Source organism: Pezoporus wallicus, unplaced genomic scaffold (assembly GCF_028554395.1).
Source record: "Pezoporus wallicus isolate ANWC-B61680 ecotype Strahan unplaced genomic scaffold, APGP_CSIRO_Pwel_v1 contig_5879, whole genome shotgun sequence".
Classification (NCBI taxonomy): Eukaryota; Metazoa; Chordata; class Aves; order Psittaciformes; family Psittacidae; genus Pezoporus; species Pezoporus wallicus.
This window is the reverse complement of record NW_026637549.1, coordinates 2,613,072-2,638,347: the sequence shown is the minus strand read 5'-3', so window position 1 is coordinate 2,638,347 and position 25,276 is coordinate 2,613,072. Positions and strand designations below refer to the sequence as shown.

At 40.1% G+C, this 25,276-nt stretch overlaps 1 protein-coding gene across 8 annotated transcripts in view; it reads right to left on the bottom strand.

Annotated features, from left to right (window-relative positions):
- ITGB8 (integrin subunit beta 8) overlaps positions 1-13,985 on the bottom strand; it is a 46,303-nt gene extending 32,318 nt beyond the window's left edge. For 2 of the 8 annotated variants that reach the window (XM_057406217.1, XM_057406218.1), the window contains exon 1: positions 12,772-12,904. Coding sequence is in view for 4 of the 8 variants with exons in the window: in XM_057406219.1 (XP_057262202.1) it covers positions 12,772-12,898 (127 nt within the window). In the remaining 4 variants the exon portion in view is untranslated. Of the gene's footprint in view, positions 1-12,771; positions 13,089-13,788; positions 13,805-13,920 lie in introns of those variants that run through there. The other 6 variants (XM_057406216.1, XM_057406214.1, XM_057406215.1 and 3 more) reach the window with 6 other exon arrangements.
- Between the last annotated feature and the right edge of the window lie 11,291 nt (positions 13,986-25,276).

Here is a 25,276-nt window from a genome sequence, read left to right as displayed (position 1 = left end):
TCTTGGCACAGAAACATCACTCCCATCTTCAACTACATACCAAAGACAGCAGAGATGAAAGGTATTGCAAGGAAAAGAAAATGATGGATTTAGTAGGACAAGAAAAGATATGAACTGCTGATCTGCAGCATAATAGTGGTTAAAGACCACCATGGGGCAAAAGAGAGAGGAGCTGATATGAACTTTGAAGATACCAATTAAGATAACACCCACCCAAGAGGCAGGCCTGTTCTGATTAGAAGGAATAGTTGACAGGAAAAAATGAGAGACCTGTGTTTCTAGCTATACAGATAAGGAGTAAGTCAATTCCTAGTCTGTAAAACAAATAATGAGGTTAGCCTAATTAATCTCCTGCAGTAATGTCTGAGACTCCTTTCTTAAAACATATAATCCTATCTACATAATACAAGTTTCCCAAAATTAAATGCCATTGACCATGTAACAAAACATTACCCTCTTACCTGGGTAAGCCCTGTGCCTGGGCTACAAAAAAAATTACAAAAATAGTATGTGTCTATGGCTGGAACAACTGCACTTTCCAATTCCAGATGCATTGGAAAACTGACTGAAAAATAACTGTACCAACTTTTCCTTTTTTTTTTTTTGTGTATGGTCAGTTTACTGAATCTGTTGCAGATTGATTTAGTTATATCTTCAAAACTGCTAATGCAGTAGAAAAGATCTTAAAATACAGTTTGGGTTTTCAATGTGATCATGGCAGATGAAATGCTTTAACAAATGAGCTATACAGTATTGCTGGATGCAAATCTCTTTGCTGATATCTCTTGTCTCCAGAGATCCATTTTCGCAACGTGAAGTCACAGATTGGCAATTGACAAGCTTGGTACCACTGGCTCAAAAAGCTGATTTTTTTTTTGAATAAAGAGAAACTTGAAAAAGGGTTATTAATGCCCGAGACACATTCTGGCTACATGACTACCGTAGTTCCCAAGTACATAGTCCCTTATAGCAGTAACGTTTATGGACATGTTTGTTTTCATTCACCAAAGATTTATTATCTAGTTATAAGCCTACTCTAAGGTTATAAGCCTACTCTAAACCAGTAACTGATTTAGTATAAATTCTCAGTTTCTTTTAAAAATCATATACTAAAAGAAGAAACTTTTTTTTTTTTTTTTAAATGAGTTGGCTCAAAGAAGAACAGAGATTTTTCCTGCCACTTCACCAAAAAGAGAGTCCAGACAAGACTGAGTTACTGTTCAGCCAAAGCTAAGGGCAAGTTTCTACTGGCTTCAGTTACAGTTATAACTGATGTATGCCAAAAGGTATTTTCAATGATGGCCAAATTTTGCGCTGAGAGCCGTACAGGCATATGCATATAATAAAAAGTGAGTGCAGCAGGTTAAACAGCACTTTTCCAGCCTCATCCACAAAATAAACCGCTCCAATGACTGCAGCTATTTACAGTGATCACAGGTGTGGCAAGCCTAAAATCTCAGCAACAAGATGGATCAACGCAAGACAAATATGATGTGTTATATCCTGCCTCACTATTATGAAAATAACTTTATCATGAAAGGGTTATTTATCTCAGAGACGGAATAGTAATAATGCACACTGATGTTTGAGAGGAGATGTTAAACAGGTTTTCAGACAGATAGCACTTTGTTCAAGTACAGCCAAGAATTTGGACTTATATCAACTTCACTGCTGGTACACATTTGTGCTGATTTTGGAGGGTGTATGATTTGTTTTCTTAAAAGAGAAAGACAAAATACAACTAGCAGCTTATAGTCCCTGAGCATGGAACAGTAAAGGAGGTTGTTGTGGTTTAAGCAGAAACCTGGAATGAGACTTTTTACATGGATATGTATGGAGGAATGGCTTTAAGTTGAAAGATGGTAGATTTAGATTAGACATTACGAAAAAATTCTTCACTACGAAGGTGGTGAGACACCAGCACAGGGTGCCCAGAGAAGCTGTGGCTGCCCTATCCCTAGCAGTGTTCAAGGCCAGGTTGGATGGAGCTTTGAGCATTCTGGTCTAGTGGAAGGTGTCCCTGCCCAGGGCAGGGGGGTTGGAACTAGATGATCTATAAGATCCCTTCCAACCCTAATCATTCCATGATTCTATGATTCTGTGGTACTCAGACTGTTGAACACTAACTAAGGAAAGGCAATACAAAATTATCTAGCCTCTGCAGAGCTTTTTTCTTTAAATTCTGTATCCAATCCTGTTCTAGGGCTGCAATCATCCAGGCTGTCCCTCTCATGTGGCTGTCAGTAACTTGTGTGTAGCATCACTTCGGAGGAAAGCTGCAGAGCTTTTATATAGTATACAGCAGTTACCATCACCTTTCTGTCTTCAGGAGCTTAGCAACATGGCTCCTGCAGAAGGGACAGCCAGTAACTGTCCCAGCTAACACACAGCTTCCCAATTCACTTTGGCTGAATATGCAGATACAATGAAAAGCATTGTAAAAATACTACAGAGGGGTATTTTTTCCTCCATGATTATTGTGTCTGACATTTACTTGCTCAGATTACAAGGAAAAAAATGAGTGCCTGTGCTTTAAATGCCAATCCTAAAACCTAATCCTGGAATTCAGTTTTTTTCACCTTTTTTTTTTTTCCAAACAAGCAATAATTCTCTTTATTCTTTGTGCCCAATGCTATGCTTTAAAAACACTCTTTGGCACTACTAGTAATTCCAAGTGTTACAAGGCAATCCTCAAAATCAGCTTTAAGAGGTACTCACCCTTTCCCAGAAAAGGAGATTTCAACTTCCATACTGTAGATCTATTATGCTTTAAAATACATTCCTAAGATTACTTGAGAAAAAAAAAACAGAAACCTTTTCTTCCCTCTCCCTTTTTTCTATAACATACTGGATTTGTTAATTGGTATCAATTCTCTATTGATGACTGTCCACTTTAGTTTCACTATTCAGACAGGAGCTAAGCTGCACAATGATTTGAAAATACCGTTTAGCAGAAGGGAGGTAGCAGTATACTCAAGCATGTAAGAGACACATGTGTTTTTTAAGAAAAAGATGTGTCAAAAACAAGGTGCAAACCATGACAGGCACTGTTAAACGCTGAGCCCTGGAAAAACTCTTCTGTAAACCTGGCAAGTGAGTAAGAAGAAAACTACTTCTGTAAACATGGCAAGTGAGTAAAAACACCTTTCCATGAAAACAAACAAGCAAACAACAACAAAAAAGAAAACAAAACCAAAACCCATCCTAGACCTTCTTAATAAAGAAAAAATAGTCAAGTGTTACAGTGTTCCTGAAAATAACAAATATGGGAACTGGCATACTGTTATATACACTGGTATATATATATATATATATATATATATATATATATATATATATATATATATATATATACTGGTATACTGTTATAAATACTGGTAGATATACACCGTAACTGGAGAAGAGATGTAAATGAAACAAATAAGAACTATACATGCACTTCTGGATAAATTCATTGAAAAGCATCGCTAGTGAACAAGTCCTGATGACTGATAACGGGCTCCCATTCCTAACTCTGCCAACATCCCCCAGACAGTTCTTGGGTTCCCCAATTAATCAGCATGACCATATGAACACATCACCCTATGAACATGAGGGTCACTACTGAGAGGTCCAGAAAAGTTTTAAAAAGCCATCAAAATGCAAAGTAATGCAGCAGTCTGCCTCATTGTATGCAATATTGCCTTTGCAAACTATGGAGCAAAATACCAAGATCTTCCTGTTTTTTTTTTTCACACTGTGCAAGCTCTGTGTGAGCTGATGGCAGGTATCAGGTGAATGAGGCAAAGGTAAAGGGTGAGGAGGAAAAGGGGGTGACCTCTGTCAACACAGCACTGGAAAACCTCTGGCAGAAAAGGACAGTTGCAGCTGATGCTGAGAGAAGCAAATCTATCAGAAGTCTGCTGTGTAACAGCAGTGGAGATGGAGTTCCCAGGCAGTGTATGGACACTTCCATAATTAGGGAATAATATAGACATTAGCCTTCCAAGAGATACTCCTGACACTGCTATGAGTCTACACATGCCTTTCTCAGCCTCATTTCTTTGAAAAGTTCTGTTAACTTATATCAGTGTTGCACATCACTCAAGAGGACAACTTGGAGCACAGAAGCCTCATGCAAATGCATAAAAACTCAGGTTTAAAAGTATAAGTACTTATTATATATAGTTTTTTAATATAGTTTTTTTTTGCTTGCTTGTTTTTGTTTGTTAGGTTGTTTTTTTTTGGGAGGGGGGTGGTTTGTTTTTGCTTTTTGTCAGAAAGAGGCACATAACACAATTTTGGAAAAGGTACTACCCAAAATAGCAACAGGTATATAGCAGTTAGGATTCACAAAACACAACATTCAAACCACAGCCTCAAACATGACCTTGACTGTGGGAGGCAGAGCTACTGACTACCCCAGACTGACTTTGCTCCCAAGCCGCAATACAGAATGAAAACAAGCAATGTAACCTTGAATTTTTTCACAACACAATTTTTGTAGCCTCTCCTTTCTATGAAACTTCCTGCTTTTTACAGGAGCATGGTTATATTTTGTTGATGCAGTCCATGCCTGCAAACAATAAGTCAACCACTATTTGGCTTCTGAAACCGAACTATTCTGTCTTTTGCAAATAAAAACATACTGGACAACTTATTCTGATTATATCATTAGAAAAGACTCGTTTCCCACAGCCACTAGCTTTTACGGCACAGGTTTGATGGTACTGTTTGCACAGCTTTGCACCAATAAAAATGCAAAGCATATGGAGCTAGAGAGCTTGAAAATTTTTTTATTAAATCACTTGATTTAAAAGGAACTTCAGGATATGCAGAGCTGTGTTAATTCCCTTGTTCCCTAGGACCAAACACAGGCATAGGAATCATTATATTCTAGTCAGTTCCAGCTGCTAGAATCTCCCCTAGAGGTGGCCAGCTTGGATATAGTCATGCTGCTTGAGCAAAGCCTGGAACAGCTACTGCTGTATTTCATTGATAATTTAATTTCTTGTGTAGTACTATGCACTGCTAGCAAGTAGCACATCAACAGCCTAGAATATATTTCTGTGTATACTATAAATTCTTTACCTAAATATGAGGTCATGACAAATATAAAGGTAGACACAAATGACTATTTTATTCCTGCTTAAGAAGTTCAACCTTGAATAAAAGACAAGCCCAAGCTATATATCCTACCATCTCCTCAAAGCAGGTTCCCAACCCCAAACTGCCTCCCTAATTCACCTTTCTGTTGCATATTTAGTCTTCACCAAATCGTTGCTTTCTGTCCTGTAAGAGCACTACTTCTTCCTGGCCCTGCATCGTCACTCACCTAAAAGTGCAGAAGATGGGCTCAGAGCTATTTCTTCCCAAGGAGTGTTACCATAGACCACTGAAACCACAGGATCTATGCCCATAGCAATGCAAACAGCTTGCTTCATACGCTTTTATTTGCACACATTGCAAGTTGAAACAAACTCCGTATTCAGACTCTGATTCTCAAAGCTAAAAAACTAATGGAACCAGTCCCTCGATTGTGAACACAAAATGATAACCAAACTGTGCTTCTTTCTACGAAAGATTTTCCTGAAACAAATCAAAAGCCCCAAAACCAAAATCTGTGCACATGTATATACTAGGAAGACATGTCAGGATAAAAACAAAGCTTTGAACACATAATACATAGCTTATACTCACAATGATAAAGACTAAAGAATATTATACAAGAGCTAAAACTGGTGTCGAAGATAACCACTACTCCTTAAGGACTTGTAGTATGTAGTACACAAGTTTGGGAGAAGCATTTATTCAGCAGGGCTATTTTTAAAATGTTATTGCCTTCTATAATACAAAGTGTTTGATATTTGTTATTTCAGTAATTTGCTTTTCAATAGGGTTTTCAATCTCCAAACATGGTTATTGGCCCTGAGACAAAAGGAATGTGGTAAAAACTTTCTGCGGTTTTCTTTTAAATTATTTTTGCTATTTATATGCTCCTTGAATGCAGAAACAGATGTCATATTTTAATTAACTGTGTGATAACATAGCACAAAAACCTCTTATGAGCCAACCTGATGACCAACAGCTGAATTAAAAGTCCTTCAAAGGTGAGTTAAACCACATGGCCTTTCTGAACATACAGATCAAAAATGGAAGAACACAAAGATCTTCTCACAGAACACTGAGAAATTAACTTCTCAACTAGAAGATACATGCATTGCTCACAAACAAACAAAAAAACGAAACCCAACCATACCTTTCTAGGAAGAGACACTGGTCAATCTCCATTTTAGGTTTATATAAGCCTCCTAGATTTTTATAATTTGAGGGCAAAGATTACACAAAACATGACTGCATGCTATAAAATATGCAGACTCACATATTAACTATAACTGCTGGTGCAGTATATGATCCTGTTTGAATGCAGGCTTCTGCTTGTGCTTCTGCAAGCAAGTACTCACACATGTTTTTGGTCTGCAGGTGCAGCTTAAATGCTCTTGAAGGGACAACCTTCAAACATACAAATTCGGGATTTTAAGCAGGTAGTGGTTTATTTAATGTTCTGAATTAATACCAAAACATTTTTGACAGCAAATGCAATTCAACAGTTTCGCTTAGATTGGGAGAGCATGCTTGCTGATTTCATTAGTTTTATTTTGGTAATTTTGCATCTTCTGTGACAGATTATAAATTGTCTGAAGTTTTCTTATTTCTTGGAAGTCCTGTTTGTACAAGGAGACGGGATCTTGATTCAGCTTTCCAGCAAGAAGCTCCCATATGAGAGAAGCAAGCTGTGCTCAGCACAGTACTAACCCCTATCACCCTGAAGTGATGACATGGAAATAAATCATACTCTTAAGTACCATAGAACAAGTGGAATTCACTTAGCCTAATTCCCTTGAACACCAAGAAGGAACAGAATTTATTTTGGAAAACGTAGTGACTGGTTTAATCAGGCTTGGATTACTTTTGTGATGCCACCACATATCATGCAGCTGTGCTCATAACATAGCTACAACAACAGCAAAATACCAAAAATACTTAAGTTTTCAAGATTTGAACCCAATGAAATACAGCTGCTAACAACTTAACTCTCAAGACAGTGAATAGAAACAGGGCCTGAAGAAAAAGAAAAATCGAGCCTCCAAGAACATCATTCCCCCTGCCTAAAGCTACAGAATTTTATTCTTCCGATAACTGTAGTTAAAATCTCTGTCTTAATAACTTTTTTATAATTATAAATACTTCAGACTCATTACTGTCACCACAGGTAGTAGCAGGAAGAAGTCACCGCAGGCATATGACAATGAGGTCATGGGAAGCATAGAAACATATGAAGAAAAAGGTCAATTATGAGCTTTGCAAACTTTTCAATTTAGGCAAATACAGCCTCAGCTAGAAGCTGCTTTTTTTGGCAGCTTTCTAATGCTGTAAATTCTGATCATCCTGAAACACTTAGATTTTGCTCAAGGGGTTATTCTTGTTCTGCCACCAGAACAAGGGAAAATCCTGAATGGCTGGCAAGCAGCATACTTTTCTTCTTGAAGAAAGCTTCCATTACAGTGGACAGTGAACTAATTCATTAGAGCTCTACTTCCTTCCCAAAAGCTAAACTAAATAGCCCAAATCCATTTATGTAAACTGCCAAAAGAAAAAAAAAAATTATCTTTTAATAAAGTTTGAGCGCTTAGGAAAGAATAACAGACCATATTCTACTTTGTCCATCATAAAGTATGCGTATTTAAGCAGAACAGAAAGAAGTATTACATCTTTCCACTGGTTAGACAGAAGTCAGCAATTAGTAATGGACACATACAGGAGCTTTGGAGAAATATTTTGCTTGAAAGGAGGATTTAAATAGAAAGAGAAACACCAAAGCTGTAAGAATTTGATTAAAAAAAAAACAAATAAAAAAAACCAACCCCCCCCCCCCAAAAAAAAAAAAAAAACCAACCCTAAAAAACAAATTCAAACACAAAAAGTTTACTAACACAAAGGAATTGATACACCTCTCTGGATTTTTGTTTTTAGTACATTCAACTTGAGAAACCAGATTAATACCAAGACATCTGCCCTACCAGTTACAGTAAAAGCAGAGGATAGTTCATGTATGTCTTGTACATGTAACATATGATTTTAGTGTTATTAATGTATTTTAAGAACACTGAGCAAACTTTAAAGCTCAGGACACAAAATCACTCCACTTGTCCTTCTTACCCTGATACAACTAATTAAATCCTGATCACTGCTTACAATAAACCTATCCCAATACTACAAAAGTACGGTTTAGCAACATGCAGTTTTAAAAATGTGCATTGGTGATAAATAATTATTGTATGTAGTGTAGAGTTTATTTGTGTGATAATGCTATTCTTTCTTATATGAGCCTATTCTAAAGAACTGGGGTTCGGAGCTCCCAACAAAGGACTTACTCACAAACACAGTGATGATAAATCTGACTTTCTGAGTAAGTCTTGATAAATAGCAGCAGCCCATGTCAATTTACACAATTTGTAAATATAATATTCTATGTTTCTCTTCTCATACCTCCTACAAATTGTCCCAAATTCAAGACACAATTAGCATGGACATGTCATCATGAATTCTTTCAAGGGAATTAAAAAATGTTACCAGTATTTATGCACTGTGTGAAGTATAAAGGAGATTATAATCTGATATTTTAATATCTTCATGTTGAACATACAACCAGATGAGGGCTTACTTGATGGATAATTTCTAAAGCTTCCATAAAGCTCACATTATGACATCTTTCTGATGTTCTGGGGAGGGGAGATAAATTAAACTTAGATTATACTTTAATGCAAAATCAAAGTTATTCATTCAGGTCTCTTAAATGCTTACTCAGTCATTGTAGTTCCAGTCCTTGAAAGCTTAAGGACCAGAAAAGAAACTACTGCCTCTTCAAACTTCTACACAGGGAATTCCTACTACATACAATCTTCAGGCTGCCTTCACAGCTTCCTTCAGCAACAGCATGACCTCAGTGACATAGAGACAAAAACTTCCCAAAGCACCAAAAGTACGCGTATTGCTCTTCTAGTTAGCAAACTGCCCATCTCTTTTCCCAGTGTCACCCCATCTCAAACATCTTTAGCATGGAAACATTGTAAATACTATACATGCAATCACCAGTATCATTCAACCTGCAAAACCCATAAATTAAAAAAACAATAAATTACCACATAACCCCCCCCGAAAAGACATGAAATTGCAACAGATTATGGGAAGTGTTCAATCTGCAAAGCAAATTTATGCATACCATTGCCATAATGTGCTCCTTGGGCAATGTGCAGATAAACAAACCTCCCCCTTGCTGTTCCTTAGAACTGCAACCTACAGCCCTCAAAAACACCCAGGCTGGCTTTCCCGAAGATGGTCCATTACCCCCCAGAAGCAGATCACCCATGCAGGCTCAGGAAATTAAAAATGGGGTTTCTCTTTTTCTTGGATTGATTCAAACCTTAGTAAAAGCAGAACTGTCTCAGTGCTGAGTATCCCATGCAACACAGTTTCTTCCACTGAGCCCCAGAAGGAAATGGGCCAGCACAGGAAGAGAAATCAACAAACACCAGTTAAAGCTATAATAATGTATCATTTATTTCAGACTTTTTTATGTGTGTGCAGGGACATTTCCTGACCACCTCTCTTCAAAAACAGCTCTTCCTTTGACTGACCTTTCCTATTCCTTTGAGAAGTAACACAATAATGACTTATGGAACTTTCTAACTAGAGGGAACACACATGAGAAACTCAGGTGACAAGACTGGCAAAACACCAAAGGGCCAGATAAGACAACCAACACTGATGAATCTGTTCGGCATCAGAAGTCATGCTGTTGGGAATAAATCAATTAATAGTTGTTCTTGCTATGATCACAGATCCTCTCCTTTCCCAAACCCACTAAACAGTTGTTCCAAATGACACTCTGAAGAAGAAAAAACAGCTTTTAAATGGTCAAGAGACTTGTCAGCCATGACTGTGTAAGAGAATTGTTGTGAGATTGTTCTCCAACTCTTAAATTAGGGACAGATGTTCACACCCTCCCATCCCTGTGTGCACATCACAAGTAAACTGTTTACCTGAGCTTCATAGCAATGACCACCTAGATATTTCTGAAAGCACCAAATACCTAATTTTTCAAATTTTAATGCACATAAAAACTGTTTTTGAGACATTGCTGAGATTTGAACCAATGTCCTCTGTTAACCTTGACTAATTAGTCATTGCTCAGTATTTAAGACCAACATATTCCATGTGCTTATACAGCAGATAAAAACTAAAGGGTTTCAACAGTTCAGTTTCTGAGCAAGGCAAGGGAACTAACTGTCCCCACTGAAATGAGCATTTACACAACTGGTTACCATACTGCAAACACATGCTCTTACTGTAGAATCCAGTTCTTACTAAGTTCACTGGTTCACATCCTTAGGAGTTTGTAAGGCTTTAGCATGCAAATATAAATTTGTGATCTGTAGAAATCACTATAGAACTACCTCAGTTCTTGCCAGGTATTTGTTATAGTTGGCTTAGCGAACTGCAAATTTCCTTTGGTGAGACATATTGAACAAGGGACCCTTTGTCGAAGGAGGCAACACTAAGTTTTTTATCTGAGCTTACAGAACCCTTAATTTACGATTTGCAAACTTACAGTGTTGTGAGATTTCCTTTTGTGCTCCTCATAACTCCAAAATCAGGGCCAAGTTCTACTTTGACTTATTCCCAAGCAGTAACTGGCATCTCAAAATGTGGTTAGCAGAACACATACTCAGGTAGCATCAAACCATTCATTTTTCAATTAGAAGAGCCATAAATGTTCCAACAAGAATGAATAAACATGAATTCCATGTACATTTAATATTAATTCCAGTCTCTTTTAGAACTGGAGATTTCATGCAACAGATATGCAGGTTCTGCCAACTTGGCACACAAATAAACTGAACTTGCTGATGGCATGGGAACAACAGGATGTTCTTCTCCATGCTGAGCACTGTCAGTGCAGAAGCAAAGAGGAGTGGCTGCTTCAACAAAGCTGTGCTGACAAATAGCGGTACATGGAGCTGGAGCCCAGAGTCTCTCTCCAAGCAGCCTGCGGAAGATTAAGAGTCCAGGTGGTGCTGCAGTGGCTGAGAGAGCTACCACAAACAAAAGTAAAAAGCACACAATAACAACAATAACAATGAAAAATTTCATGTGTCCATTCACAGAAACACAACAAACCCTCTTCTTGCTTTAACTGTGGCTCAAGTCTGTGAAGTGATTATGTATGAAGAAAGGAATTCAGTGTGAAGAAAGGAATTTCAGCTTTCATGAATTAGCAGAGGTTTCAAATGAAGAGCAAAAACCAAGGTCTGAGTTACAGTCTGCCCAATCTGGGAGCTGTTGTCACATTAAGCATGTAACTCATTACCATTTCACTATTTTCACTATCAAGCACAACAGAGAGAGCAAGCATCCTGTGGCACAAAAGTACCGTGCACCATCTTCCCCTACAGCATTCTCTTCCAATGCATTTCTTGCACTAGTGTGTACTCAGGAGTGATGCTCATGAGCAAGCACAACAACCCACTCAGGCACAGAACTATCCTCTTCATAAAGTTTCAATTAATCTTTCACTCAATTACACTGCATAAAAAAGAATCTGGGATACCAAACACAAGATGCCATGTTTCATAAGAAATTTAATAATATTACATTTTTCCTATTGACATTTAGTTTGGTTTTGAATCCAAAATATGAAGCCAAAAAAGCAAACCAAATTATCTTATGAAAACTAACAAATTATTCCATTGTTTTAAACGGCACTGGGCAAATCCTACTGAATTAGGCATGAATTTGTCACATATGCAATGAAAAACTTAAGACTAATACACCGTTCCCATTGTCAGTCTTATTTTTAGAGGTTACATGTTAACATTCTAAATTAACTCCAGGCTTAAATTTGGAATACTCAATTATTCCATAAGAGGGGGGAAAAATACGGAAAAGTGATTGACAACTTGATATGCTTTTTTGATCCTTTATGAAGTACATGACTAACTTGATAGCTCTGTCTGATCAAATACTGCATGATCTAAGGTACATTTGCACAAACTCCTCAGCCTGCATGCACCAAAGCTGATGCTCAGGGGTTGAGGAAGCCCTTCCGCACCCTGAGGGGTTACCCAAATGTACCAGAGCCTTTGCTACCAGCATACCACAGCTCTCGGGACTTGTCAGCATACACGTTACTCAAGGTAACGAGAAGGCCACCTCCCTATAACTCTATCCATTTTAAACCCGCCACTAAATGTCACATAAAAGATAAAAACATGAGAGCTTTCATCCCTAAGAATGGCCCATCCAAAGCTTGTGACCCCCCGGGGGTCCTGCACGCTGCCTCTCGGAGGCTTCCAGTGGGTGAGCGGGCACTTCAGGACCCGCTCCCGGGGAGCTGCCATGGCTCCGTCAAAGGCTGGCCGCCTCCGGTACGTACCATTAGGTCACAGGCTCTCACTACCAGTACTTAAGCAGCGTGACGTTTGGGCAGGGGCCGGCCGCTCCCGTCCGGCTCTCCCCGCAGGTACACTCCGACCGCTCCTCCCGGCCGCCCGGGGCAGTGCGTGCTGCGGCGCCGGGCAGCCCCGGCTGTCAGGGCTGTGCCCCGAAGACCGCCGCCGAGCCCGAACATGGCCCCCAGCCAGCGCACGGCCCCCGCGCGGAAACCAACCCCAAGTACAACCCCGACCAGCCACAGGCACGGCGAGCAGCCCGAGGGGCTTGGCAACTTACGGTGCTGGCAGAGTCCCGGCACGGCGGCCAGCAGACGGGCAGCTCCCAGGAGGGGTCCGGGACCGCGCTGACACTTGGGCAGGGACATGATCCCCGCGGTGAGGCACGCCAGCAGCGGCACCCACATTGTGCGCCGCGGCCGGCTCCGGTCCCGCTCCCTCTCCCTCTCTTCGGGGCAGCGTCTCGGCGCCGCGGCGCGCTCAGTCCCGGCCCCCGCGGGGGCGGCGGCGGGGCCAGGGGAGGAGCGGCAGCGGGCCCAGCACAGGTAGGGTGCGCGGCGGGGCGGGCACGTAACACTGCATCTCAGGAACAGTGCCTGCCGCGCCCCTGCACCCCACCAAGGGCAGCCCCCGGGAGGCGAAGGCAGCGGCGCGGTCCCGGGCGAGCGCTGAGGGCTGCTCCCTCCATCCGCCTCCAGCCCGGCGCGCAAGGGGAGGCACTTGCCACTGCGCGGGGAGCGGCGACCGCCGAGCACCTCCCTCAGGGAAACCACCGCCCGGCGGCTGCACCCGCCTCCCCCGGGGCCGCTGCGCCACGGGTCCGGGGCTGGGGAGCACGGGCACGGGAGCGCGGCCGGCGCCGCTGCCACCCAGGCCTCCCGCAGAGGCGTCGGGCCCCGCCGCAGTCGGTGCGCGCCGGGCCCGTGGGTCCCCGCGGTTGCTAGGAGACGGCAGAGGGGCAGGTTCGGCGGGGGCGGGCTCGGCGGTGAAGTCACTGCGCCCGCCCGCGCCTTTGTTCTGTGGCGGCCGGCGGCGCCCATTGTTCGCACCGCATCTGCCCCCGGCCGCGACAACGGCAGCAGCAGGGGGGACGGGCGAAGGCCGCGGCCATGGCACCTTTGCCCACTGCCTCGGCCTCGCTGCCCTGCCAGCAGCTCCCCGCCCTACCCGCGGTTATGGCCCTTTCTCTGTACTGCAACCGCAGCTACGTGCCCGGTCCGTGGTGCGGGGTAGGAAACCGCTTCCCGCCCACAGCCCACCCTGTCACCCCCCGCCGCCTCCGGTTACCTCAAGTTACCTAAAAATACCTTCCCTCCTTTTATCGCTCCTATCGCCCTGCCCGAGTATTTTCTGCTCGGAGTTTCCACCCTTTGGGACGAAGTGGGAGTAACGCAAAGGTTAACTGTGCTTGCTGCAGGGCGGAAAGTACCTCGCCATGCGGGCCAGGAAAGCCCCGCCAGGCCTAGGTGCGTTCTCCTGCCCGCCAGCACGGCCCAGCCCAGCGCTGATCCCTAACTCCCCTGCCCTTCGGTTTGTTATCTTTCTTCGGCCTCGGCAGAGTTTTACCGGCAGGTGAAACGCGCCTGAGCACCTCGTCCTGTCACCGGGCTGGGCTATTTACATTAGCCATCACCATGCCACAGCCTCATTCCCCATACAATCGAGCAGAGGTCAGTGCATGCAGGTTCCCAAAATAGTGTTTCAACGAGCTGTTCGAGTCTGCCAGTGCGGGGTACAGCACAAGTCATGCAAACACAACCAGTGTAAATACTGTGCTGTTTCAGTTTTCATGGATGAAAGGCTGCTGAAGTATTTTCTGATCCTGTGCTAAGTCTCACAGAGCTAAGGACGATTTATCATCTGCATGCAAAAGGTCAGAAACTGAATGTACACTGTGTTTGCTCGAGGTCACTGAGGAAGAGATGGCAGTAGAGCCACCCACATGGAGTGTGAGTCCTACCTACACTCATACTCCTGGGAGCTTTTAATCTCTGTATCACCCTTCTGCTTCATCTTGGAGAAATCCCCCATTTCAGACGTTTGAATGTCATTCCTGAAGTGGCCACAGCCCAGATGGGGATATGGGATGTGAGAAAGCAGTGGTGGCAGTAGGAAAGGGTAGCATTGCATGACTCCAAATCTTGTGGCATTTGTGACCTAAAAGCTCTTTGATTTCAGAGATCATAATTTCAAGCTGTGTAATAGGTGAGCTATGTATCCTGTGAGACCTCAGCTGGGTACTCTCCTTTGAAATGAGATACACTTCTGACAGGTGGAACTAAATTCAACTTAATCCTGAATTTAACATTGTAATATCTGTCCCCTCAGTCACAATGTTGCAAAGTCATGGTGATTCACATGTATCTGCAAAAAAAACGTCCAGGATGAGACATGAAGAATTAAAGAAATTATCTTTAAACAAAATCCCAGCAGAAGCAGAAGTTGCTGAAACAGAGATCTCTCTGCTTTGGGATTTTCACCTTCATAGTCTAAGTAGTGTTGATGCATTTCTAAGCATAGGCTGTTCACCATAACGAACAGGGAAATAGAGTCCTTACGTGCAGTACAACTGATGAGAATGCCACCCAAGGATTCAGCATTCTGGGCAGAATGTTTCTTTCATGTTAGACCTACAGTCTAACATGAAAGAAAAATAAATTGGTGATTTTCTTATAAAATCTGAGGATAACCAAAATGAACACACTAGTCATTAATTTAAACGTTGAGAACATGATGAAAAGGATGCCAGTCTAGGGTGAGAACTACGTACCCTGAGCAGTAAAAGTCACCAGTATCAGCAGTAACAAAGAAACCAAGAGCTGAAGTTAACAATAGTTGAGGCCTCTATGAGTTGAGGCTGCTGTAGCTGTTGTTGAAAGTGGTCTGATGGTTTATGTAAAATGCAGTTTCTCCCTATTTGTTTCATACCTTCCCTAGTGAAATCCAAAGACTTAAAAATATTTACTTTGCAGCGATAACATCTTTGAGTATATTGTTGTTTACACAGTGTTTATAATGCAATAAGTTGCATCTCAAAGAACATCATACAGATTTGAATAATTCTGCTAGTTTTGCAAGTGGAGAAGCTGAAGGTCACATAAAAGACTTGTAACAAGTTATTTAAGACCACCGGAAATGGATTTAAGTCTCACTCCATTGTCCTATCTACAGAGCCATGCATGCTTGGAGTAATGTGGTTGTGGAATTTCTGTCCTTGGATATATCTGAAACAGCTGAACAAGTTCCCAAGCAGCCTGACCCCAAAACACTGGGCTAGCTGGGCCTCAGGGGGTCTTTTTCCAACGTTACTCTGGATTTTTATGGTGGAAATCATATAATTCTCTGTTCTTTCATTACATGAATACCAAATTTTCTGAAGTGTTATCACTATGGTTTCTTTCTAGTATTTACATTTGCCTTATTGAAAACAAAATATAATTGTCTATTGCAGTGTTGGTGATAGCCTCCCTTTTCAGGTAAGTTTTGAAAATGTTGCATTTGCGAAGAGGGTAGAGCTGGTCAGAAACCCCACAGAATTTCTTACAAAACACATGTTCCTTTTTTGGTTGAACACACCCTACCATCTTTGATGTGCCATTTCATGGGGGGAGAGTCCAAAGTAAGATTGCAAAGGGAATCATAGATTCATAGAATATTTAGGGTTGGAAAGGACCTTAAGATCATCTAGTTCCAACCCCCCTGCCATGGGCAGGAATGCTTCACACTAGGCCATGTTGACGAGGGCTCTGTGCAACCTGGCCTTGAACACTGCCAGATTGTTGGTGTTTTGCAACTTCTAATAACAGAACTTATTTTTTTAAATAAAAAATGTGTTATGGGTTCATTAGCTTGTTACATGATTACTTAGCATCTTTCATCCCCACAGAAAGCATTTTGGTATACTTAATTGCACTTTCCTTCAACTTCCCTATTTTAATAATGTAAAGCATTGCTCGAGAACAGTAATTGTTTTGGATTTGGTGGCTTCATTTGATCCCACTGACATGTAAATTGTATTTCTTTGCTATATAACTAAGTAAAAGGATCACATTCTTGTCTGTCAGATACAATTGCATTTGCTATAGCTGGGGTTCTTTTTTTTATACAACAGTTGAATCTAAACTGCATCTGTTTCAGATAAAGCAGTCAATGTATTTTGCAAATCTTTCATAATCCATCAATTTAAAGCGACGGAACAATTCAAATTCAATAGCTGTTCCCAAGAAACAGATTACCAAAGAGTTATAGGCCTCTCCCTCAGCAGTGCAGATTATGAACAACCCATATATGCTGGTTTTTATATCCAGTAAAAATCTATATAAAATTCCAACTGCCTGATGCAATACACAAAATTTTTGAAAAAATGTAACTTTGTAATTTTTACAAAGTTATGATGTATTTCCATAAAAGATATTGCAACTATCTTCTTTGTTTCTCATTTATGGGCTCAGTTCTCACAGTGAAAACTGGCAATGTCAGCTTTCAAAATAGAATATTTACTTCCCAAAATAGTATTTTTCATTATTTTTTTTCATTAATGACTACCATAGTTACCAGTTACTGATATTTCCAATGCGCAAGGCACAAAGAAAAAATGGTGCATTTTGAGGAAAAACAATAATCCCAAATGGCTGATACTCTGTTTAAGAGTTTTTCATGAAGGCTTCCATTGATTTCACAAGGGCATTTCCTATGGGCTCACAAATCTTGTTTGGGTTTGTAACTTCAGTGACTTCAGTAGGTCTGCATGAAACAATCAGACAACATTTCTTCTTGCTTTTACCTTCTTAACACTAACAGTTTGGCCAATGTTATGCAGAGACGGGTGGAATAACACCTTCTATTTTCCATACACTCAGCCTAGTGACTTGTGTAAACTGTGTCTTCTTTTTATTCACAATTTATTTGAATGGGTTTAAATATAAAATGATGTTCCCCCCCGCCCTGGTCTAAGTGCCAGCAATATTCCCTCTATTCTGCTTTCCTGTAGAGAATTAATTGCAAAACTCAGCAGTGCACTTCTCTTCCTTTCTTATACACCAATTGTATTCCAAAATTTGTGTATTAAAAATATATATAGTCCTCTAGAAATCCTAGATCTTGATCTTCTGTGCTTTAGTGCTTGCCAGAAGCCCACTGAGAAAGTGTTATAAGAATAAACCTGAGACATTTCACAGCTTTGTGAGAAGAAATATTGCAGTACAGATGGACTCTGAACCAAAACGGTTAGCACGCAGTTGACACAGAGGCAGCAGTGGCTTCTCAGGTAAGAAGGTATCAGTCTGTTTAGGGTTTACTAGGTCAAAACCAATGCTTTAAGCTCTATACAGGCACTCGTTTCCTAGGGCATCTGTATTTCAGACAGCTGATCTGTAAATTAGCATTGAGGTGGCCTCAGTGAAGGTGTCCTTGTCCTCTGTTTAAGAAAAACTAGGATGATTTTTCTAGAGACAAACAAGCATAAGAAATTATCTGTGTAATTCAAATAAGATGCTCAAAAGCATAAAAGCATGTATTATAACAAGTCGTCAAAGCTTAGGGTTGTTTATTGAAATGCTCTTTCTGGAAGTATTTACTGAAAGAAACCCTGCAGTATATACAGTTGAACAGATGTATCCTGAAAGAAGAACATTTTAATTGTTGTCACTTGCAGAGTTTTAAATAACACTCTTCAGTAGGATTTTTCAGTACTTCCACTATGATTTTTCATGTGACGGAACTCGTATTTCAGATGGAAGTGTTTTCTTCCTTCTGACAAATAAACCTGTGGTATGCTTTGAGATCTTTTCTGACTTCAGACACAAGAGCTCCCCTGCAGTCTGTCTTTACAAAATTTACCTGGGGTTCTTCTAAATGCAGTCATTGATATTTTCTAGATATTATATCACAGATTTACAGACACTGCATCTTGATTTCTGGAAGGAGAAGGATAGAAGAGCAGTAGGCCTGATAAGTTATTTCGTTAACCTTATTTCAGTGGAACTTTTGCCTGAGGGACTGTAGACCAGACCTTGTGTTGCTGTCTTTCCTGTTTTCCTTCAGTGAATAACAGAGTGCGAAGAGCATATCATTTTACTTAGTTTTATATTCACAAGGGACTGCAGCCCACACCAAACCAGTCATTACAATTTTGATGCTCACTGTGTGGTTTTCCAGCTCCGTGGAGGATGGGTGAAGGCCAGGTTTCCTCTTGATAGATGTAGGTGTAGATCCACAGACACTAAGGCTGCTGAAATCCTCTGAAAATATTGATTTCAAAGAACATTTGTGAACATAAACAAGTAGCATTTTCTTTTCTACAGATGAGCAAAACCACTGTGAAGTTCAGCAACAGTCATGCACTTTTTTATGTTTTTTTTTTTTTTATTATTGCAAGCTGAAACTATCCATAATACACTGGCACTCTGTGTGTTTTTCTTTTTTTTACCTCCACCTTTTCCTTCTGTTCTTATTGCCTATCTCCTACCTTTCTTCCTGGTACTTGAGAAAAGTGTGCAATCTCCAGCTACCGCTGAGAGCCGGCTTAGGTGCCAATCAAGTGACTGTGTTTCACATCAGGTTTTTTAAATTCTTTTCTTCCTCAAAAGTTAGGTTTTCCTCCTTTTTATTTTTTATTTTTTATTACTCTCAATCTGCCTCCATCCTCACCTGATTTATTTTTTTAATTCTTCTCATGTTTTTTTTTTTTTAATTATTTTCTTCCATCAGTCACTTTCGATGGATCCTCAGATGATACTTTACGGGTCTTTTGTTTTCCCCATCTACCCCCTCTCTGCTTCTCTCACTTCCCTAATGGAGTTCTAAGGTCATGATTGCTGCTTCTATGGCTATTTCAAGCAGCACTGCAATTTCTCCCTCATCCTCTTTCCATGATGATTTTACCCCTTCTCTGACCCCAGGATTTAAGATACTGGGTTACCAAAGGGGAAGATGAAATATTCCATAATAATACAGCAGGCCTGACAACATTTTGGAAAGTTTTCAGAGAAAATTCCCAGGTAAGCCCCTGTCATCGTTAGCTCACTCATATTTCCCTGATGTTTCCTATGTAATGTTTTACAAGGAGCTGGTAGAAAGAAAAAGGTAGCATGTAGTGGAGAAATATCAGGAAGTATTTTTTTGGACTTAAAGTTCCTCCCGAGAAATTTAAGTGTTAGAGGTTGAAAGGGAAAGCGAAATTGTGGTTTTAGAAAGAGCACAAGTATTGATTAATAGAAATTAAAGTTTATTTTTAGCACAGTATATACTCTACAGATCAGGCTCAGAAGTATTCTACAGTTAAATGCAGAAGTTTGTAACTGGGTGATTGATGAGTACAAATAATTTCTCCTGTCCGTGGCTGAGCTGCTCAATCTAGTGCATGGGTTGAAAAATCCCACAGGCAAACTCTGGGTGCACATGGCAGAGTCAGGGAAGTGGGGGGGGGGGGGGGGGGAACAGGGACAGGAAAGGTATGTTTTCCAGAATTATCGAAGGTTTTGAGCCTGTCTGATTGGATTTCATCTGCTCTTGTCCTCAGTCTTGAAAGATGGTGTGCCCATTACAGCCAGGATGTTCTCTCTGGGGTATATTCCCTCTCCTTTCTCACCAGATTGCTGCTCAAGATTCACTGCTAATGTGACAGCTAAAATAAATCAAGAAATATTTAATGGTGAAATTGAGAAAGAATGGAGGCAGATGGGGACATTTAGAAATAATAAAACCCCCATTACTTACTGATTTTTGTAACTGTTTCAAATATGTGTCTATATATATGTCTCCTCACATTCTGCTTATTCTTTGATTGTTATCATTTTGGCATAGGAGCATGTATGCTTGGGCAGCACCTCACATGAGTTCATCCCTACTTCTGAAAGATATCCCCATTTCTGATTTTTTTTTTTTTATTCATATAAATAAACCTTCTCTTGTCTAATTCCAGGATCCAGTAAAGCTGTAGGCATTAATTTTTCCTTTATGCTATAATAAAATAAGATTCTTTTAAAAATAATGTATAAGTAACTTGTGGAATTCCGTGGCTCCAGATAAGAACTTTGTAGGATTTAAAAACAGATTAGATACTTATACAAATTTTATGTGCCTTTACACTAGCCAGGATAAAAGTTCACAACGAAGGTAGGCTTTCATGCTTCAGAACAAGAATCAACCACTGTCTGGGGCTGCAGAGAAATTTTCCTCCAGCCACATAATGATGCAGTCCTTTAAAGATGATTTCTACCTTTGCTGAAGCATCTGGTACTAACTGTTAACTGAAGTCAGGGTAAGGCATGCGAGGAACTATGGGATTTCTGTATTGCTAAGGAGCAGACATCACTTCGTTTGGAACAGACACTTCTAGCCTGAGTTAAAGCAGTCTAGAAGTAATGGAATAGTTCAATGGTATTTAAGGAGTCAGAATGAACTGAGGACCAAAATTAAGGTCACACTGTAAGCATGTACTTGATAAGAGTACACAGCTACCTTAGGATTTGCCAGACCTTATCTTTTTATCTCAAATGGAAAATATTTTACATAATTAAGCTACAGCCAAACTAGAAATTTGTTCCTTTAAAATTTAGTTAATGAAATACTGTACTGGCAAATAATCCTTGTGTGACATGACACACTAAAGAACACTGGAAGGTGAGGGGAAATAAAGGTTGCAAAATAATTTAGTAAGCCTAACTGTGTTTGAAAGAAATGCTTCTGATTAGACTTCTTCTTTGGCACCATTTTTCATCATGGGTGGTCTTTAATTCAAGACCCAATGATTGCATAGAAGACAAACTATATATCACACAGAAGTATTAAGGTTACTGGAGAAATTGCTGGGTGAAGTTGTATAGCGTATATAACATGGGGGGTCAGAAAAGATGATTGTTATAATTCTTTCTCAATTTAAGTTCTATCAGTCTTCTAAGTGTCCAGATTTCTACAGGTAAGTAACAAAACAGTATAACTTGTACTTGGAAGAAAATGGAATGTAAAATTGTTAATTTGTAAGAGCTGTGTCCTGGCTGTCTCTGAAACATCAAATTAAACTGAAATTTCACTATACTCAGAAGAGAAATACAGGTGCAAGACTGAAGTAAAAGAGAGAACAGCCAGCACTGTAAGCGGTACAAATAACAGGGGCATGCACCTTACCTATGCACAAACCATCATAGTAATAGCTGCCATGGAAGGTTATGATCTCAAAGAGATCTGTTCAAGGTAGTAAACTTGAATATAACTGTGTGCCACAGAAGACACAGACACATGGACTACTCAAAAGGACAAAAGAGAACAACTAGTTCTTTTGCTCTTAACCATTAACTGTCTCCCAGAGAATACTGCAAATACACTATGATCACAGCTTGAAAACACACAGTTATGAGTTTACTGATTACTTGTCTTCATTTTCACAATGTGGGCCAAAATGCTGCTTTCACTAAGCTTCTTCCCATGTGTGGGTGGAAACCACTAGTTCTCTGTAGACTCTTGGTTTATTTTTTGGTGCATCGTTGTCAGTTGGTCAGTCCACTTCCCTTTAAGAACATGAGAGGTATCATTCCTGTAGGAGGAGAGGGTAAACCAAAAATAAACCAGAACAGATCCTGTGGAGAGTGAAAATGGAGCTGGATGTGTAAATCAGGATTAAACTGCAAAACCAAAGCAGAAATACAGTTCTTTGTTATCCAGAAATTCTTTGAGCCTATGATAGTATAGTTTCTTCTCTCTTGGAATATCTCCTAATTAATTTGTCCTGTTGATTGCTTTTTGTGCTCCAGAATGTAAGACATATATGATGAACATATCATGGAAAAGATAAAGAGCTTGTGCAATTCTGTTACTCTAACACTAATAATTGAGTACAACTTCATTTCAAATTATAGGTTGATTCTCTGGTTTTGTGGCCATATCACTTCAGATCACTCTTTTTCTCCTTATTCAGATCCTCATTCTGTATTCTATAGCCAACCAGAAAGTTTTTATGAGATCCACTTGTATAAGGAGAAAAATGTATAATTTGCTATCATAATGTTATGAATTCTAGATACATACATTAGAAAAAGTTTTCCCAACATACGATTTCACTGTGTAAAACTGATAGCTAATTGAAATAGAACATTTTATAATAGATCCAAAATACCTGTAAATTGCCTACCTAGTACAGACACGGTGAATAAGAAGCAATGATTTTGAGTTAATTGATGAAAATAAATGAAAGTTGTAGCTAGCTAGAGAGTTGAGGCAGAATTCTGCCTGCTGGTGCAAAAAGGAGTCAGTGGCCAGGATTTTCTCTGCCATCTGAGCTCCTGATATTCTCAAGTAGCTTGAATTGTGAAGAGTGCTTAGAGAGAGCAATCTCTCCACAGTGGAGAGCATAAGACCTACACAACCTTTCCGCAGCTCCTGTTGAATTACTCAAACACTGGCTGGGCATACTGGCCCCTTCTGCAAGTAACATATACTAATTTTTCCCCTAGGTTTTTCATTGGCTTTCAAGTCCAAAGGGTAGGCAGAAAGAAGGAATTGCTCTTTCTGGAGCACCCTTGGCTTAATATGTTTTGGGTTTTCCTCTCCCTTTTTTTTTTTTTTTTCCAGAGCAATTTTGTCCCCTCCCTTTAATCTCTCTCAGTAACAGGGAATGTAGAAGCTGTCTGTAACAATACTAGGCAAGTATTTTTCCATTCCAAACAGTGGAACAGAGTCTGATGGTACCCCTCTAAAGAAGTATACAAAACCTTTAGGTGGCAGCCAAGGGCTACAGTTTGAATCGTAGATTTATTGGTTGTGTGGTTTATGGTCTCTGCTTCAGGTGGCAAAGAGGGTATGATGACAAATGAATTTCTAATCCATCCAGAAGTAAAGCAGAAGAAATTTCACACAGGTAAAACAATTTCTAAAAAGCTGGATATGTCTGGATATACAGAAATGCACCTGGAACCTCTGTGGACCTCTGCCACCCTCTGTTTCTTTCAAAATACTTTTAAAAGCACACCCTAAAGCTTAACTAACATCATATCTCTATTGATACATTTGTTAGAAAAATGTCATTCAATATAATGCTTTCATGTTTTATTCAGAACATGAATGATAATGTGTGTCTGGACCTGGGAGGAGGTTGGAAACATTTGGTGGTCCCCTGACACGCACCTCCTCTGGCACTGTAATGCCTCAACAAGTCTCCTGGGCAATTTGGGGCATGCTGTGGAAGGCTTCATGCCTAAAGATGGTCATTCAAATGATATCTTCAGAGATTGTAATTCAGGCTTGTTATCCCCATGCCACTCTAAAACAGAGCTTTGTGATGTTATGTAAAAGAAAAAAGAATGGACTTGTCAAAATCCCGAGGTTAGTTTGCTGCAATTATGTAGTAGCCATGTTGAAATTCTGCTGAAATATATCCTTACAATGTGTTATTAAGTCATCTAAAAATATCAAAATATTTGGCAATGAAGGTAAAACTATTTGAAAGAAACTGTAGACTCCAGAGATTTTCTTTTAGGCAAGAAAATGCATCTTTGTTTTTACAAATAGCTGCGCAATGATACCTTTTGGTATAGAATTTACTTTTTAAAATACTTACTGTCATTTTCATGCAAGAAAATATAGCCACATTTTATTATGTATTTGGGAAGTGAAAACCAGAAAATGAGAGATTTACAAATAACCTCATCTGTTTATTATACTGTTCCCAAATTTTTCTTTGTCATTAGCAATCACAAGCAGCTACAAATCATGTTGTCCACCTCTGCATTCTCATGCAGCATGCATCATCTCATCATCGTACAGATAGGCTGAAGTATTGAACGTTGTGGTGCCAGGAACTTACACACGTGCAGAACAAACATCCAAGTTCAGCAGTGAGACAAATACTTGTACCCTGATTGCACACCAAATGTTAAAAATCAAGTACTTTAACTTAAATGACTAATGGTTCAATGACTAACAAAATTGGTTTACATCAAGATTTGCATTAGAATATATAACTTCTTTTCACAGTGTTTGTGAATGTGTCAGGTCTGTCTTAGTGTGTAGGTATTTATTAGGTAAGATGCAGTTTTTCTCCCTTTCCTTTCTCTGTTTTCACATTCTCTATTTTGTGTGAACCCATGTAAATGACTGAAGCCATATGTAAGTACCATTTCCACTATTTCTGAATCTTCAGGTACAAGCAAGGGTCTCTCCAGAAGACTTCCAGCTGTTTAACACACACTTGGACTAGAGCTAGTACATCTGCCTCCCTGCAGAGCCTGTTTGTTGGTTTTTGTCTAGTTAGCTCTGAGCAGAAGCAGAGTGAAAGGAACAAGTAACTGAGCCTGGCCTTTCCCACCTGTGGAGAGGTGCCCTGATTTTCTTATTAAGGTTGTATCCCCTTCCTCTCCTTTGTTGCTGCATACTAGTTCACCTCCCATGGGGTAGAAAAGGGCAGACATGCTTTACAAATTCTTTGCTTTTTAATTATTCACTCCCATCATCTGGCTAAAGCTTCCTCTCATCAAGTTCCTACTTGACTAGCTACAAGATGTCTGCATTCACCTCCAGGAAGCAAAGAAAGAATAAGGCATCTAATTCACATGGTTGAAATTACTTAGGAAACAGAATGGTCTGTGCTGATGTGGAATATAGCCAAGATACTATAAAAGATGCCCTTGTTATTCAAGAGGCACCAATAGATGTTTACATGATAAAAAAGATAAAGACAAAAGTTTTCCAGTCAGGAGACACCCACTCCTCTTGCATGTATATTCCTTATTACTGGCATTTTGTTTGTTCATCTAACAAAACATAGGAGGCTGGCTTACTAAAAGCTGAGTTAC